The following is a 13,208-nucleotide window of genomic DNA, read 5'->3' on the forward strand; positions in this document are numbered from 1 at the left end:
ATTTCTGGTTTCTCTGGAGCTCTCTGTAGGCTCAAGGACCTCCTTGCTGTGCTCCCAACAGGTGAACCATCCTGTCCTTCAGGGAAGCACCTTAGATCTCAGGATGTAGCTAGGGTAGTGTGGCAGAAGCCTTTAATCACAGCACTCAGGAGAGGGAGGCAGGCAGATCTCTGAGTTCAAGGCCAGCCTGGTCTACAGAATGAGTTCCAGGACAGCCAGGACTACACAGAGAAAACTAGTCTTGAAAAACAAAACAAAAATAAACACCAACAGACAAAAAAACCTCCAGATATAAACAACTGAAAAGCTTCAGGAAGTCCCTGAAAGTGACCAGAGGCACTAGGTCCTCCTTAAGCTTATATGGACAGTAGAGACTGCTGAGAGGCATGCTCAGACAACGGCGTGCTGCCTGGAAGAAGCAGAGACCAGCTGAGCTGCCTGAAAAAGTCTCAGACCAACTGACTTGCCTGGATAATTTCCTCTCCACCTGGAAAAGTAGTTCCCACTCTGTGTCCCCAGTTTCCTTAACGCCCAAGGTTAAGCTGTCAATACAATTTGCCATGAGCTCCCCATTTCCAGCGTTTGTGGGATCCATGACCTATTTCTTGGTGGTGCAGCTGTCCCTGAGTCATTTCTGTTCCTTAACCCCTCACCCATACTAAAGCCAGTAACGCCAATAAAATTCATTGGTTAACCAACTTGGACTTTAGTGGTGCCCTCAATTTCGGTCTGTCACTGGTTCCATTTCTTGGGCGAGTCCATATTTGCTCACCTCTCCCTAGTAATAGTGCCACACAATGGTAAGATCAGACAGAGTCTCCGTTGAACCCGCCACAGCCTGGCCTCAGAAGCCCCAACACCTTGCTGTGGTCTGGGGGCTGGAGTCTGATTGGGCGTTTCAGGAAGTGGAGAGTGGGAGATATTATTACTGGAAGAGATATGAAGCCTGCTGCTGTGGTGAAGCAGATGCTGGCTCCAGCCTCTGGCTCACAGATGCTTTCCATAGAGTTCTGGGGATAGAGCAGGTGAGAGAGCCACTGTCCTGAGAGTACCCATGGGGCAGGCACTGAGGCATGAGGGTGAGGTGACACCCTCCTCACTGGTGTCCCTGCTCTGCCTAGCTCTGGTGCTACTTTAAATTCTGGTTTCTCATTGACCTTGGGCTAGACTCTTGGCTTTGGTTCCGTCCCACACCTCCCTGGAGGACAGATGTGATGCCCTCGGGGCTGATTGTGGAGTGGGGAGGAGAGTGGAAAGAGGAAGGGGTTGAGGGGGCTGTCTGCCATCTGACTATGCAAATGACGTGTGACTCATTGTACCACCTGCTCTTTCAGGGTAGGGATAAAGTAGCTACTAAGCTGTAGCGAAAGTGTTGCTTCCTCAATTCTCTGAGGGACCCTGGTGCGGATCATTCTCTGCTGCCCAGTTTGTCAGAGGGAGCCTCTGGAGAATCTTCCATTTTCCATCATGGTAGGACCCCAGTTCTTATCCCAGGGGGATAGGGGCACCATGGGAAGGGACAACAGTGGAAAGGACTGTCCACTCCATGCCTTTGGGGCATTCATAGAACCCTAAGAGAATTGGAGCAAAAGCCATTCCCTGAGCAGAGAGAGCAGAATGTGCCAGGTGGATAGGGAGGCTGAAACCCCAGACTTCTGTCAATGGTGGCGCCTGGCCTATAGATTTCTCACTCTGAGCCTTCTGATCCTCTGCAGGTCGAGGGTTCTCAGGTCAGGCTGGAGAGTCCAATGGAGGGTTAAAAGAGCCAGTAAGTGCCACCAAGGCCTAGATGGGGTCCAACCTATACCTCAGTAGGGATTCAGTCTTCCCTGCATTTTGGTCAAGGAGAGTCCAGGGGACTAGTGGAGCAAGGCTTCAGGGAGGCAGAGGTACAGATCTCGGGTAGCTGCTGCGGTCAGGAGGAAAGAGTTGAGGCCCCAGAGGAGAGGAAGAGAAAGTAGGAGAGCCCCAATGGGTCTGTCGGAGTCTGTCTCGGGCCCTGCTATGGGCTGTGTTCTGAACAAAAGCTCTAAGTCTGGTATCTGGATTCTAGCCTAGTCCTGGTCCTGTGTCCTTGCTCTGAGTGGCTGTGCCTAAAACCAAATAGTGGTTGTGAGTGGGCTGGAAGGAGGCTGTGTGGGGGGGGGGGGGAGAGTTGCGCACTTAGAGAGGACTCGGAAGCCCTAAAGAAAGTCGCAGTGTGGAAGAGAGAGTAGGAGAGGGTGCAATAACACTAGACACTCACTCGCTCTGTCCTGGCTCTCACAGGTTCTCTGTAGCAGGACCCTGCACCCCTTGTCTCTCCTGGTACAGGCTGCAGTGCTGGCTGAGGCTCTGGCCCTGGGTACCCTGCCTGCCTTCCTACCCTGTGAACTGAAGCCTCATGGCCTGGTAGACTGCAACTGGCTCTTCCTGAAGTCTGTGCCTCACTTCTCTGCCGCAGAACCCCGTTCCAACATCACCAGCCTTTCCTTGATCGCCAACCGCATCCACCACCTGCACAACCTCGACTTTGTCCACCTGCCCAACGTGCGACAGCTGAACCTCAAGTGGAACTGTCCGCCCCCTGGCCTCAGCCCCTTGCACTTCTCCTGCCGCATGACCATTGAGCCCAAAACCTTCCTGGCTATGCGCATGCTGGAAGAGCTGAACCTGAGCTATAACGGTATCACCACTGTGCCCCGCCTGCCCAGCTCCCTGACGAATCTGAGCCTAAGCCACACCAACATCCTGGTACTCGATGCCAGCAGCCTTGCTGGCCTGCACAGCCTGCGAGTTCTCTTCATGGACGGGAACTGCTACTACAAGAACCCCTGCAACGGGGCGGTGAACGTGACCCCGGACGCCTTCCTGGGCTTGAGCAACCTCACCCACTTGTCCCTTAAGTATAACAACCTCACAGAGGTGCCCCGCCAACTGCCCCCCAGCCTGGAGTACCTCCTGCTGTCCTATAACCTCATCGTCAAGCTGGGGCCCGAAGACCTAGCCAACCTGACCTCCCTTCGAGTGCTTGATGTGGGTGGGAATTGCCGTCGCTGTGATCACGCCCCCGACCTCTGTACAGAATGCCGGCAGAAGTCCCTTGATCTGCACCCTCAGACTTTCCATCACCTGAGCCACCTTGAAGGCCTGGTGCTGAAGGACAGTTCTCTCCACTCGCTGAACTCCAAGTGGTTCCAGGGTCTGGTGAACCTCTCGGTGCTGGACCTAAGCGAGAACTTTCTCTACGAGAGCATCAACAAAACCAGCGCCTTTCAGAACCTGACCCGTCTGCGCAAGCTCGACCTGTCCTTCAATTACTGCAAGAAGGTATCGTTCGCCCGCCTCCACCTGGCAAGTTCCTTCAAGAGCCTGGTGTCGCTGCAGGAGCTGAACATGAACGGCATCTTCTTCCGCTTGCTCAACAAGAACACGCTCAGGTGGCTGGCTGGTCTGCCCAAGCTCCACACGCTGCACCTTCAAATGAATTTCATCAACCAGGCGCAGCTCAGCGTCTTTAGTACCTTCCGAGCCCTTCGCTTTGTGGACCTGTCCAATAATCGCATCAGCGGGCCTCCAACGCTGTCCAGAGTCGCCCCCGAAAAGGCAGACGAGGCGGAGAAGGGGGTTCCATGGCCTGCAAGTCTCACCCCAGCTCTCCCGAGCACTCCCGTCTCAAAGAACTTCATGGTCAGGTGTAAGAACCTCAGATTCACCATGGACCTGTCTCGGAACAACCTGGTGACTATCAAGCCAGAGATGTTCGTCAACCTCTCCCATCTCCAGTGTCTGAGCCTGAGCCACAACTGCATCGCGCAGGCTGTCAATGGCTCTCAGTTCCTGCCGCTGACCAACCTGAAGGTGCTGGACCTGTCCTATAACAAGCTGGACCTGTACCATTCGAAATCGTTCAGTGAGCTCCCACAGTTGCAGGCCCTGGACCTGAGCTACAACAGCCAGCCCTTCAGCATGCAGGGGATAGGCCACAACTTCAGTTTTCTGGCCAATCTGTCCAGGTTACAGAACCTTAGCCTGGCACACAATGACATTCACAGCCGCGTGTCCTCACGCCTCTACAGCACCTCAGTGGAGTATCTGGACTTCAGCGGCAACGGTGTGGGCCGCATGTGGGACGAGGAGGACCTTTACCTCTATTTCTTCCAAGACCTGAGAAGCCTGATTCATCTGGACCTATCTCAGAATAAGCTGCACATCCTCCGGCCCCAGAACCTCAACTACCTCCCCAAGAGCCTGACGAAGCTGAGTTTCCGTGACAATCACCTCTCTTTCTTTAACTGGAGCAGTCTGGCCTTCCTGCCCAATCTGCGAGACCTGGACCTGGCAGGCAATCTACTAAAGGCCCTGACCAACGGCACCCTGCCTAATGGCACGCTCCTCCAGAAACTGGATGTCAGTAGCAACAGTATCGTCTTTGTGGTCCCAGCCTTCTTTGCTCTGGCGGTAGAGCTAAAAGAGGTCAACCTCAGCCATAACATCCTCAAGACTGTGGATCGCTCCTGGTTTGGGCCCATTGTGATGAACCTGACGGTTCTAGACGTGAGCAGCAACCCTCTGCATTGTGCCTGCGGTGCACCCTTTGTAGACTTACTGCTGGAAGTGCAGACCAAGGTGCCTGGCCTGGCTAACGGTGTGAAGTGTGGCAGTCCCCGCCAGCTGCAGGGCCGCAGCATCTTTGCGCAAGACCTGCGGCTGTGCCTGGATGACGTCCTTTCTCGGGACTGCTTTGGCCTTTCACTCCTGGCTGTGGCCGTGGGCACGGTGTTGCCTTTACTGCAGCATCTCTGCGGCTGGGACGTCTGGTACTGTTTCCATCTGTGCCTGGCATGGCTACCTTTGCTGACCCGTGGCCGGCGCAGCGCCCAAGCTCTCCCTTATGATGCCTTCGTGGTGTTCGATAAGGCGCAGAGCGCGGTTGCTGACTGGGTGTATAACGAGCTTCGAGTGCGGCTAGAGGAGCGGCGCGGTCGCCGAGCCCTACGCTTGTGTCTGGAGGACCGAGATTGGCTGCCTGGCCAGACACTCTTCGAGAACCTCTGGGCCTCCATCTATGGCAGCCGCAAGACTCTGTTTGTGCTGGCCCACACGGACAAGGTCAGTGGCCTCCTGCGCACCAGCTTCCTGCTGGCTCAGCAGCGCCTGCTGGAGGACCGCAAGGACGTGGTGGTGTTGGTGATCCTGCGCCCTGATGCCCACCGCTCCCGCTACGTGCGACTGCGCCAGCGCCTCTGCCGCCAGAGTGTGCTCTTCTGGCCCCATCAGCCCAACGGGCAGGGCAGCTTCTGGGCCCAGCTGAGTACAGCCCTGACTAGGGACAACCACCACTTCTATAACCGGAACTTCTGCCGGGGACCTACAGCAGAATAGCTCAGAGCGAGCGACAGCTGCATCTTCACGCCTGGTCACCGGGTTGCTCTGCCTGCCTTGCTCTGTCTTATATTGTCATATATTGGCAAGTGTGCAATATATGCTACTAAGCCACCAGGCCCACAGAGCAAAGGTTGGTTGGCTGTAAAGGGTTGTTTGCTTCCCATGCAACTTTCAGGAGAGTGAAGATAGTGACCAAACCTTCTTCCCACAGAACAGGACTCTGGTGCTTCCTCTCCCTTTCCCTGCCACTCCCCTTCCCCGCCCCTCCCCTTTCCCTCCCCCCTCCCCTCCCCTCCTCTTCTCTTGTCTCTCTCCTTCTCTCTCTCTGTCTCTCTCTGTCTCTCTCTGTCTCTGTCTCTCTGTCTCTGTCTCTGTCTCTCTCTGTCTCTGTCTCTCTGTCTCTGTCTCTGTCTCTCTCTCTGTCTCTCTCTGTCTCTGTCTCTCTGTCTCTCTCTCTCCTGTTCTCCTGGATCAACACCTCTCTATGTTGTAGTGATCTAGGATATCTGCCTTCCTCACCTACTGGCCTGTCTTAAGGACAAAGAAAATAAAAGGATAGTTTGATTTTGACCCTCAGCAAGGTCCTGAGAATGCAGGTCCCAAGCAGGGCAATTTTCATGACTAGATGTGTAGAAAAAGAGGGGTGATTGCAGGCTCTGATGTGCACCCCTATCCTGGGTAAGAAGTCCAGCCTTGATTAGAGTTGGGCCAGTACACCAGTAGCAGCAAGGAACTGAGAACCAAGGAAGATTCGAAGGTGTGTTCAACCTTTATATGTGTGTGTGTGTGTGTGTGTGTGTGTGTGTGTGTTGCATGTGTATGTGTGTGTACATATGTATGAGGTTCCATGTACACATGTGTGCTTGTAGGGAGCCAGAGGTCAACCTCACATGCTATTCTTCTGATGCTATACATTTTGGTTTTTGAGACAGAGTCTCTCATTGACCCAGAGCTCACCAATTAGCCCAAGCTGGCTGGCCAGAGCGCCCCAACAATCCAGCTTCCCAGCCCTGGATTCCAAAGGCATGCCCCACACCCAGCCTTTTCACATGGGATCTAAGGATCGAATTCAGCTCTTCATGCCTGCCTGGCAAGCGCTTTACAGACCCAGCTGTCTTCCCAGCCCTGTGTCCACCCTTCGGCATCATGACAGACATTGTCACCTACACAGTTCGCATTTGAGATCTGTGTAAATGGGTTAAAAGCAAAATAAAATCACACCAAAAAAAAAAAAAAACTACACAAAAATTCAATGTATAGCTTTGTGTCGGGTTGTTTTCACCGCTATCCCGGGATACATCAATCTGTGGGCCACGGATTGAACATATCTTTTAAGATAAATTCATAATCCCGCCCTTCCCACTTCTACCTAGAGGCATGCTGGGTCACTTTGTTCAGATATCAAAAGACACCTAAACTGCTATCTGACTACAGCAGGGAGAGGCCTCTTCCAGGCATTTATATCTCAGACCTGCTTAAAGTCAGGCTGAGGCACTGTCACATCTGATCAAGATAGAATATATACATGTCTGTCTGTCTGTCTTCCTTCCTTCCTTCCTTTCTTTCTTTCTTTTTCCTTCTTTCTTTTTCTTTCTTTCTTTCTTCCTTCCTTCTTTTTCTTTCTTTCTTTCCTCTCTCTCTTTTTTTTCTTTTTAAAGCTAGGCAGGGTCTCACTTAGCAGCCCTGGCTAACCTGGAACTCTATGTAGACCAGGCTGGCCTGGAACTCACAGAGATCCACTTGCTTCTGCCTGCCAAGTGCTGGGATTAAAGATGTGTACTCATCATGCTCAGATTTTGTTTTTACGGTTTTAAGTTGCATTTATTTTGTTTGTATGTGTGGGGGTGGGGGTGTCCAAGTGCCAGGACTGGATTGTAAAGGTCATAGGACAAAGGAGCCAGCGCTCTCAGTATTCCAGGCTGGAGATGTAATTAAGTTCCAGGAAAAGAGCTTCCTTTTTTTTTTTTTTTTTTTTTTTTTTTTTTTTTTTTTTTTTTTTTTTTTCAGAGCTGGGGACTGAACCCAGGGCCTTGCGCTTCCTAGGCAAGTGCTCTACCACTGAGCTAAATCCCCAACCCCTCCACTGGTCCTTCTATATGGCTCATTAGAACGTGGATCCTGGTGCAGAGGTTGGAATGTCGCAGGTCCAGAACCTAATTATAATTTATCTTAGGCTACCCTTAGTCCTCTCAATAGCCATCCCTTGCCTGTCTCTCCAACTGAACAGATAAATCACTTAGCAGTTTCCACCAGCAAAAAATGCAAAGAAGGCTATCATATAGCATCCAACATGTATAGCTGAGATGCACCCACCTCCTTACTTTGCTTGAACCCACCTACTTGCCATTTCTGCCACTATATTTGAAAGGTGCCTGGACTTGCAGTGTTGTGTTTTGTTTTTTTCAAGACAGGGTTTCACAATATAACTCTGGCTGTCCTGGAACTCACTGTGTAGACCACGCTGGCCTCCAGTTCATAGAGATCTACCTGCCTCTGGGATTGAAGGCGTGCGCCACCACTCCACGATTCTACTTGTGGTTGTTGTTGTTGTGTTACTACAAAAAAAAACTTCATCAAATTGTTACCACATTAGAACACGGAATTTGGAGTACTCTAAATCTGTGTTCCTGGACCATGGTCACTTGTATTTGGCTGTAAAATAAACCACCTTTTATCTTCCTTCAAGTCAAGTCTTGTGTTTCTGTGTCAACAGAGGCAAGCATCTTAACTGGATGGGCCTTTTAATTGGCCCCTAATCCATTTTTATTATGTTTGCTTGTTTATTTATTGTGGGGCCTTTACCACTGAGCTGACTTATTACCTGTGGTTTTCCCCTCCTCTTTCTTTTCCTTCTTTCTTTCTTTTTTAAAAATGATTTATTTATTTATGTATATAAGTACACTGTCACTGTCTTCAGACACACCAGAAGAGGGCATCAGATCCCATTACAGATGGTTGTGAGTCACCATGTCGTTACTGGGAATTGAACTCAGGAATTCTGGAAGAGCAGTTAAGGCTCTTCCTTCCTTCCTTCCTTCCTTCCTTTCTTCCTTTCTTTTTTTTTTTTTTCTTTTTTTCGGAGCTGGGGACTTAACCCAGGGCCCTGCACTTGCTAGGCAATTGCTCTACCACTGAGCTAAATCCCCAACCCCGTTCTTTCTCTCTCTCTCTTTCCTTCTTTCTTTCTTTCTTTCTTTCTTTCTTTCTTTCTTTTTCTCTGTCTTTTTCAGACAGGACCTCACTTTGTAGTTCTGGCTATCCTGGAACTTGCTACCTAGACCAAGATGGTCTCTAACTCACAGAGATCACCTGCCTCTGCCTTCTGAGTGCTGGGATTAAAGGTGTAGACCAGCACTCCCAGTTCTATGTTTCTAATCTTCTCTGTACAGCGTAGACTTCAGAGTGCAGCCGGAGTCAGTGGACAGGGTCTGTATTCAATGAGTCCATTGAATTTGTGGGTAGTGTTGTGCTTGGAGCCTTCAGGAACCTGATCCCAAGGCCACTGTCAACACCACCACACCAAATCCAGTCTTTGAGAAGCAGAGGAACGAGAACACACAGCCTCATAGCATTGGGGTCTCATAGCATTGGAGACCGCAAAGGAGAACTGAATCAGTTTGGCTGGTCTGAGGGGTGGGACCATGGGAGAGAGTGTTGGAGTTAGCCACAACTGCTGATTTTGCAACCTGATTGCCAGCTGCCCTGTCCCACTCCCCTGTGCCTCCAGGGTATAGCCGTGAAGGAAGTACAGCCCCCTTCCTCTTTTACTGGTGTGTGTGTGTGTGTGTGTGTGTGTGTGTGTGTGTGTGTGTGTGTGTGTGTGTGTTACTGTTGTCTGAACCCTTGCCACTGAGCTGTATCTTCTGACTCAAACACAGGGGCTTCTGCCCTAATGCCCCCCTTATCTACTTAAATGAAAGACTATACAGTCCCTGACCTATGAAGTCCCAGAAAGTTTTGACCTGGGTGCCCTGGAGAAAATATGAAACAAAACGAGAGCACCCCTCTGCTGCCCGAAAGCCTGGGAAAGTCCCTGTTGAGTGAGATTGTTTCAACCGCAGCCAGAAGCAGAAGTAGAAAACAAGTCTCAGCTTGTTTATCTCCTAGGACAGCAAGGCTGTTCTCCAGTTCCAAGGACAATGTGTGTCCATCTCACATGCAGCTCTCAACAGTCTGTGTGTGCGCGCATGCACACATGTGGGTGTGCACGGAGGGTAGAGGACAACCCGGGTGTCATCTTCAGCAGTGCTGTTCACCTCCTTTGAGTCAGGGCCTCTTCTTGGCCTAAAGCTCACTAGCTAAGCTAGACTAGTTAGCCACTGAGCTCCATGGGTCCTCCGGTTTCTGCCTCTGTAGCACTAGGACTATGGGAATGCACCGTCATCCATGACATTCTTAAGGGGGTTAGGGGTCAAATCAGGTCCTCATGCTTGCAAGACATCTATTTTAATTGAGCTCTACCCCCTGCTGGTCTACTGAGGTCTTAACAACTCAGCCTTTCTCCAGTTGGCACTTTGTGTCCTAAAATCTAAACATTCTTGCAAATGAAACTTTTATGGCTTCATACAATCCCACACTAGACTGGCTTAGAAAGGTTCTTAATTGTCATGTTTTTAAACAGCCCCATAGCTCATCGGCTACCTGCAGATCCTTCCATCCTGCGTTCTCATAACCCCAAGAAGCAGGGGGGTGGCGGGGAACCGCCGGTTCAGCCTTATGAAGGAAGAGTGGGTCCACCCAAGCATTCAGACATTGCTCCCGCCAGAGGCAAACAATCCCACTTGAAGGAAAGGTGGATAGAGGGTGTTCTAGGTGCGGAATTGCGAGGAGCAATGGATAACTCTGGAAACTGGAGTGAAGCAGAAAAGCTCAGGAAGGGACCAGAATGTGATTTTGAGGTGACGTGACCACCGTCATAGCTGGTGGGCTGCCTGGTGAAACAAAAGGACATGACGAGGAGGCACAGCCTCGGCCTAAGCCAGCCCAGTTAGGATGTGGTCCTACAGCTGTGAGACAGACCTCATAGCTGGGATTCTCTGGCTACCTGGCCTTCCCTCAGCACACCGACTCGGCCTATGGGATTTGGATGCCATTTGGGAGCCCATCCCATGCGATCAGTATGTGTTTTACCAGCATCTCCTGAATATTAGGCTCTGTGCTGGACTTAGAGGGGGACGAGATGGAAAAGATAAGGCGCCTACCCTCAAAGCTGTGTTACATCAGGGAGGAAGCATCCTTAGGTGGAGACCAGGGTATAAAAGGGCACTGAGGGGGCTGGGGATTTAGCTCAGTGGTAGAGCGCTTACCTAGGAAGCACAAGGCCCTGGGTTCGGTCCCCAGCTCCGAAAAAAAAAAAAAAAAGAACCAAAAAAAAAAAAAAAAAAAGGGCACTGAGGCGGGAGGCAGAGAAAAGCTCGGAGGTGGCAGAGGCTGAGGCCATCTGCAGGTCCCCTGGGACTGCTGATCAGAGAGCATCTTGGCTGGGCTTGTAGACTCTTGGAAAGAGGGTATGGGGAGGCTCATGGGACCCTCACCCCAGTATCCAGCCTCCCAACCTGTTGTATGTAATTCTAATTGCACATGGCCTGGGGGTATCTGAGAAGGGCTAAAGCATGCAGGTGGGGAAGGACAAGGGGAGGGAACTCCATCTTCACAGGCCTAGGGGATCCATCGTCCTAGCTGGGTGTCAACTTCCCAGTATGTCTGTACCCTCACTCACATTCCTGGCCATAAACCCTCATCCATTGCTCTGTAAGGAAGCCCAATGGACTCACTGTTTCCCCAGACTAGGACTGTAGGAGGGGTTGAGTGTTTACATTTTCCCAAGGGAAGGAATTTTAGCAACAGAGTGGGTGTCTGGGCTAGCAGGCCTGGGGAGGTGTCCTTAGGGAAAAACTTTTTTTTCCGAGAAGAGTTTCTCTACATAGTCCTGGCTACCCTGGAACTTACTCTGCAGACCAGGCTGGCCTGGAACTCACAGAGATCTGATCTGCCTGCCTCTGCCTCCAAGTGCTGGGATCAAATGCATGACTCACCACGGCATGAAAACTTGTCTTGAATCAAGAGTAGCTATGCTATGACCCAGAGTAGGAAGGTTGAGGCAGAGAAGGACTAGTAGAGAGAACTTGGCACAGAAGTGAAACCCAGCTACAAAACAGAGTGAACATGCAAGGGTGGAATGACTAACGGGGTGAGTTTGCCCAACCCACCCGTTGGCACGAGGAGTTTAGAACTCTGCACAATTACAAGGTTCAAGAGGTTTCTGTATGAAACATGGCGCCTGTCTTTTTTCGAGATAGGCTTGGTGTATATTAGGAAAGCACTCTGCCAACCAACCTTCATCCGTAGCCTCCATCTGTGTTTTTGTAAGACGGCTGTTGGGGTGAGGGCAGTGGTGGCCTGGCCTGAGGGGCTTTGCTGCTGTTTATGTGAGAGGTTGGATAGAATGAGCCAGTGAGTGAGGCCCAGATGCAGAACGGGGTTGGCAGGGCAGGCTGCTCTCTACACCACGTGGGCCTGGGGGACCTCAGAGAGTGTGAGGTGGAGCACTGAGGGAAGCAGGACCATCAGCTTCACAGACGCACCCAGCTCAGGACCAACACTCCTGCGAGCAGCGACTGGCAGTTAAGGGAAAGCTGTAAAAAGGCCAAGGCAGGGCTGGAGAGATGGCTCAGCGGTTAAGAGCACTGACTGCTGTTCCAGAGGTTCTGAGTTCAATTCCCAGAAACCGCATGGTGGCTCACAACCATTTGTAATAGGGTCCGATGCCCTCTTCTGGTGTGTCTGAAGACAGCTACAGTGTACTCACATACATAAAATAAATAATCTTAAAAAAAAGGGGCTGGGGATTTAGCTCAGTGGTTAGAGCACTTGCCTAGGAAGCGCAAGGCCCTGGGTTCAGTCCCCAGCTCCGAAAAAAAGAACCAAAAAAAAAAAAAAAAAAAAAAAAAAAAAAAAAAACCAAAAAAAAAAGGGGGGGGGTTGGGGGATTTAGCTCAGTGGTTAGAGCGCTTGCCTAGGAAACGCAAGGCCCTGGGTTCGGTCCCCAGCTCCGAAAAAAAGAACCAAAAAAAAAAAAAAAAAAAAAAAAACCAAAAAAAAAAAAAAAAAAAGAAAGAAAGCCCAAGGCCCACCACTCAGATACCACCAAAGAGTCTAAGGAGAAGTGGCAGAGCCAGTGGCTGGGTTTGGCAAGACAGGCAAACTGTGGCAAGCCAAAAGCAACCTCCTCAGGGGACAGGGCTGACAGGCTGACTGGCCAGGGCTGTACACAGGCAGGACAGAGACAGCCGCTGCTGTGAGGGGTCTAGCTTGGGCGACAGCTACTGCTCAGATAGGTGATGCCTGCTGCAGGGCTGTGGGACCAATGGTCAGCAGAGGGGAGGAATGCATAACAAGACAGGGGGTGTTTTTAGACTGTGTAAGACGAGCAAGTGCAGAGGGTTAAGGGGTGCACAACCAACTCCCCCGCCCCCCATCCTTTGCAGAGGACAAGGATTCAGGAGATAGCAGGCTGCCAAACTTGGTGAGCATACATGGGCCCTCCTTCAGGGCTTTCAGTAGGAAGTATGAGGTTGAGGCAGCGGCTGAGGGAAAGCAGGAAAGAGAGCTGTGACAACTATGGGCACACTGGCTGCCCCTTCTGGTCTGAGGCAGGAAGTGTGAAGGGAGCCCCGCAGCAGGTGGTATCACTGCTTGTAGTCTCTGGGGTGCAGCTGGGTCTGCCAGGTCAGGTTTAAGCACAGCAAAAGGCCTGGCAGGCATTACAATTTAGATAGGCAAACTGCAGACCACTTGAGAGTTATCTCTTCATTCAGTGTTCGACAGTGTTCTACCTAACA

At 51.2% G+C, this 13,208-nt stretch overlaps 1 protein-coding gene across 1 annotated transcript; it reads left to right on the forward strand.

Moving 5' to 3' along the window:
* The first annotated feature begins 1,371 nt into the window (after nt 1-1,371).
* Tlr9 (toll-like receptor 9) lies at nt 1,372-5,483 on the forward strand. The gene is given in 2 exon segments (NM_198131.1): nt 1,372-1,470; nt 2,269-5,483. Coding segments are annotated over 2 exon segments (3,099 nt in total). The 5' UTR covers nt 1,372-1,467; the 3' UTR covers nt 5,365-5,483.
* The last annotated feature ends 7,725 nt before the right edge of the window (nt 5,484-13,208 follow it).

The sequence above is a fragment of the Rattus norvegicus genome, chromosome 8 (genome assembly GCF_021556685.1).
Source record: "Rattus norvegicus strain SHRSP/BbbUtx chromosome 8, alternate assembly SHRSP_T2T, whole genome shotgun sequence".
In the NCBI taxonomy this organism is placed as follows: domain Eukaryota; kingdom Metazoa; phylum Chordata; class Mammalia; order Rodentia; family Muridae; genus Rattus; species Rattus norvegicus.